The sequence below is a fragment of the Triticum dicoccoides genome, chromosome 1A, assembly GCF_002162155.2.
Source record: "Triticum dicoccoides isolate Atlit2015 ecotype Zavitan chromosome 1A, WEW_v2.0, whole genome shotgun sequence".
Taxonomy (NCBI): domain Eukaryota; kingdom Viridiplantae; phylum Streptophyta; class Magnoliopsida; order Poales; family Poaceae; genus Triticum; species Triticum dicoccoides.
Genome location: NC_041380.1, coordinates 457,663,588 through 457,668,106, shown reverse-complemented (window position 1 = coordinate 457,668,106; position 4,519 = coordinate 457,663,588). Strand labels below are relative to the sequence as shown.

The 4,519-nt window shown below is 50.0% G+C and overlaps 1 protein-coding gene across 2 annotated transcripts in view; it reads left to right on the top strand.

Annotated features, from left to right (window-relative positions):
* Positions 1-2,069: 2,069 nt before the first annotated feature.
* LOC119278743 overlaps positions 2,070-4,519 on the top strand; it is a 3,748-nt gene continuing 1,298 nt past the window's right edge. Inside the window, exon 1 of one of the 2 annotated variants that reach the window (XM_037560092.1) lies at positions 2,070-2,473. In XM_037560092.1, the coding sequence (XP_037415989.1) occupies positions 2,191-2,473 (283 nt within the window). In that variant the 5' untranslated portion in view covers positions 2,070-2,190. The remainder of the gene's footprint in view (positions 2,474-4,519) is intronic. The other variant, XM_037560083.1, reaches the window with a different exon arrangement.

Below are 4,519 nucleotides of genomic sequence, written 5' to 3'. Positions count from 1 at the left end.
ATGAACATGATTTTTGGTGAGGAAAGAAAATCTTTTGCCGGTGCCGGCCAGAGAGGTTTCAAAGTCTTGATGTTGTATTCTACCATGGAGATAATTGTTGTGTTCTAGTATAGCAATGTTAATTCTATGAAATCATTGGATGAACTGACCAACGGGTGTGAATAATTTTTAATTCAGGTGAAGCATTTGAATAACGGTTGTGCTAATTCTCACTCGATTGAGAATTAGCTATGTCCCTCGCGTCGCTCTCGTGGGCGGCGGTGGGGGAACCCTAGCCGCCACCCCACGGCCGCCTCCTACACCCTCCCCTCCCCTCGCCGCTGCCAGAAGGCGCTGCCGGGCGAACCCCGGTGCGCGTCGACGGCGGTGGGGCCTTTCTCCTCCTAGCATGTCTAGCACACGAGATGCGGCGGCGCAACGGAGGCGTGGCACTGTTGCGGGGCGAGTGCGGCGGCCGGACGGCGGCGCAGGTGGGTGGCCAGGTCGTGGCGGCTGTGCGTGGGGTTGGCTTCGAGGCGGCAGCGTGGGCACGGATCCGGCTCTGATCTGGTCCTGCAGGCGCGAACTCGGCCTCCCCTGGTCTGCCGGCGGGTCTCGGTGGGGACTTCTCCTTTGTTGTGACCTGGCAACGGTGGCCTGGATCATCCAGATCCCGGCAGGGATGGCGGTGATCCGTGCACGAGAGTTGAGGTTTTTCAAACAGATCTAGGTGAAAACCTGCTTTCGACTATTACCAAGGCCGGGGGTGGCGGCGCTGTCTGCGTCGTTCCCTGCTTGAAGGCATCATCATGGAGAAGCTTAAGGCCACTCTTTGCTGCCTCCGAGGAAAACCCTAGATCGGATGGCGGCGGCTCTCTGGTGTCGTTTCCCTCTTGGGGGCATCATTCTTGGAGGTGCACACGGGCTCGAGGGACCGGAGAGCGGCTTCTTTGGTGGAGCGGTCCTTCATCTTACACATTGATAGCGGCGGATTTGGGCGGCTCAGCACCGTGAAGACTCGGCGTCGGATGCACGGAGATGGACTCGCGCATGAGAAGGATGTTGTCTGGTGTCATGGTGGCATCGATGGCAAAGAAATCTAGCAAGGTCGGTGTGTTAGTTTGCTCTGAAGATGGATTGGTGGAAGATGGCAGCGACGACACATGAGAGTGCGTCGGACCGGTTTGTGCCCCAAACTCAGTATGTGGCTTGGTTGGGGGCTCTGGCTTTAGATGTTAGGCAGTTGTGCGATGTCCATTTGGTATTAGACTCGGACTATCGGCGCCCCTTCATCATGTGGATATGAGTAGCAATAGATGTTGCTAAGATGATGACTTCAGACTACCTGAGGTATTACTTTATAAGGTCTTGGTGAATAATCAATAAAATGATTGCTCGGCCAGATGTAGTGGCCGGGGTAATCCTCCTTTTCTAAAAAAAAGTTATGTCTCAATCGACGAGATTTATTATATAATTTGATTTTTAGAAGATATTATATAATTTGATTGATCTGTGTGTTTCTCGCTTATGTAGGCCCAGTTCTTTTGGCTCAATTCTGAAGAATAACTGCCCGGAGAATTACAATCACAAAAGAACTCGTTTCTTCCCCAGGAATCATCCAAAAAAGAATCGCTAGTGTATTTGAGAATCGTGAAAACTCGACAATTCTGGCAATTCTAGCCGGACCCTCGAAAGAAAACTGTTCGGTTTGAACTACTACCCCAATTGGGGACTCAGATTACAGCCAATATGTCACTGAGCCAGCCCGACCGAGTGACCTCATATAACAATTACAGGTTAGAATTACAGAAAAGAACTGGACGGACAATTCTGTGGGCAGACGATTCTATGGGCAGTTTTCAAAATCGTAATTTTCCAGAATCTAATTATAGGGCGAAAAGAACTGGCCCGTATTCTCTCGTCCAAATGTACTGGACTTTGTCCCAGTGGGTAGATGGGCAGAGCGTATCTGGGCCATGGGCTGTGGCTTGCGGTCCTTTCCATTTTTTTTTCTGTTTTTTTCTCATAGGTCACCCACATCGATAGCTGGGTCCTGACACCGCAGCAGCGACCGGTCGCCCGATTTCGCTTTTCCTTTCCAGATCTCCGTTTCCCCATTTCGCTTGAGATCGCCACGCCCACGCTTCTCGTCCACTGCCTGCCCCTTCTCCCCCTTCTCACCCACCTGTTTGACGCACCGACGAAGCGGCCATGATCCAGCTGCTGTTCACGCTGCTGGCCGCCGAGGCAGCGCTGGTGCTCGTGCTGCTCTTCCGCACGCCCGCTCGACGCCTCGCGCTGCTCGCCGTGGACTGCAGCAAGCGCGGCCGCGGGCCCCTAATGGCCAGGACCGTCGCGGCCACCATGTTCGTCGTGCTCGGCTCCAGCGGCTACAGCATCGCCAAGATCCGGCGCCGCGAAGGCGAGTTCGCCCAGCTCACGCCCACAGACCAGGTGCTCGCCAGCCGCCACCTCCTCGAGGCCTCGCTCATGGGTATGCCCTTTCTTCTCCTCGTTTGCTCATTGGAACCATCAGTTTGGAATCCCCCATACCTCCTTCCACATATCTACATGGATTGGTAAATTAGGGGACGAAATATTATAGTTCATCAATGGATTATGGATGGCTTTAGTTGCCTTGCATATGTATGGTCACTGTTCTCCAAGAACGCTGCATGATCGCTTTGAGGTAGTGAAGACATTTATTTGCAGATAGAATCTTATAAGAGAGTTGCACACTGCGAATTTAGGATTCTGTTCAATTTAGACTGCCTAACAGTACCGACTCATACACATATATGCTTTGAAGCGAGGGATGTGACAATTAAAAGAATGTGTGACAAACGAATTGTCAAGAAATGACAATTGAAGATTGTTAGAATTTTTATTTGGCATAATTTGGTGTTAGAGATATTGATAACTTATTATTAGTTATACTTGTGTTACCAAATTCTGTCACAATAAATTGTTGTTCTCATTGAACCATGCTGGAATTTACCGAAACAGTTCTTCAGATGATGCATGTTCCTTTTTCCAAGGAGCACAAGGCACTGGCCAAACAGTTGGTCATATAATCATATGCTTGTAAATGCCTGCAATATACCTAAAGGCTCTTTTTTATTAGGTAGATTTGAATATCTTGGGCTTGATTGGACGATTTGAATGTTACATGACATGTCCATGAACTTTGATCAAAACGTATTATATATGTTCAGAATTTGAACGTTTATGCGTCATTCTAGTTTCTATTAAGATTTTCCTATCAAGGTTTAGGATAGAATCAAAATCCTTCTAGTTTAATGTCTGGTAATATACGAAGTGGCTTCTCCTATTAATATATTTATGATCAGTGACCATTTTCTTGGAAGTTACTTTTTCTGGTTAGCAAGCTTGTTCATCACAGCATTGTTCCTAGAAACTTCATGTTGCAAAGTCAAAGTAATAGACAGCCACCTTAAAACCTGTTCATAATACGACCTTGAAATGGATTGACTTGTTTTAACTCCGGTTTTGTAAACCACATCATTTTTTTTCCTCCTATTAGCCACATAGGATCTCCCCTGAAAATCTCTTGTGCCCATTCTTCATAAGAACACTTCCGCCGCTGCCGCCGAGGTTTTCGGCTGCTTTGGCTTCGAGGAATGGCACTTGGACGGCTGCCTGCTCACGGCCATGCTTCTCGTACTGCAGCTCTGCTGGAGCAGGTACGGGCCAACGGCACCGTTCGGGTAAATCGCCTTTCAGCCGTACTTAAGCTGATGTTCTCTGTCCCAGACTGTGATATCATCTATCTGGGGCTGCGTTCATTGTCAATGGCGTCGGTGCAGCATCCGCATCAGCGGTCGAAGATACCGCCCATGCCTACGACGTCGGCACTGTCCGCTTAGCTCAACTTCCCCGGCGCCGGCGTTGCACAACTGCCCCGCTGTGCCATCGGTCAGCTCCATGGACAGCACGCGGCGTCCGAAGGTGCTACATCGCAATCGACGTGGCAGTAGCAGTGACGCATGGTGGGTGTCCGTCCATGGAGCAACGTCCCGCCGGCCACTGGTTGCACTGCAGGTGCTGCTAGGTAGGACTTCTGGGACGTCCACCAGTACGCGCACAGTCTGCAGAGCGGCGACGTGGACCTGCACGCCGTTTCAGCTAGCGGGTTGATGCCGGGGCTGTCTTCTTTGTTGATGCGACGCGCAACTCGGGGTCAACGCCACTGCCACAGGATCGTCGACATGGCTAGAGAAGTGCAGGTCCTGGCTGCTAACTAACTATACTGATATTACATACTGATCAGTGTGTACGCACACCGTACGTGGCAGTGGGCTAGGTTCTCCTAAGTGGTGGTGCTCTCTGCGCTAGACGAATCAAGCGAAGTTGAAAAGGGAACGGGCGGAGATTTTCTTGGAAGATCTTATGAGATGGCTGATACAACCCGAGTTAATACATCTCGATCCATCTAGGGGTTGTTTTATGAGTTTTCAAAGTTGGAAGGGTGAGAATTGTGCCAACATAAAATTGAGGGTTGTAAAGTGAACCATAAGAC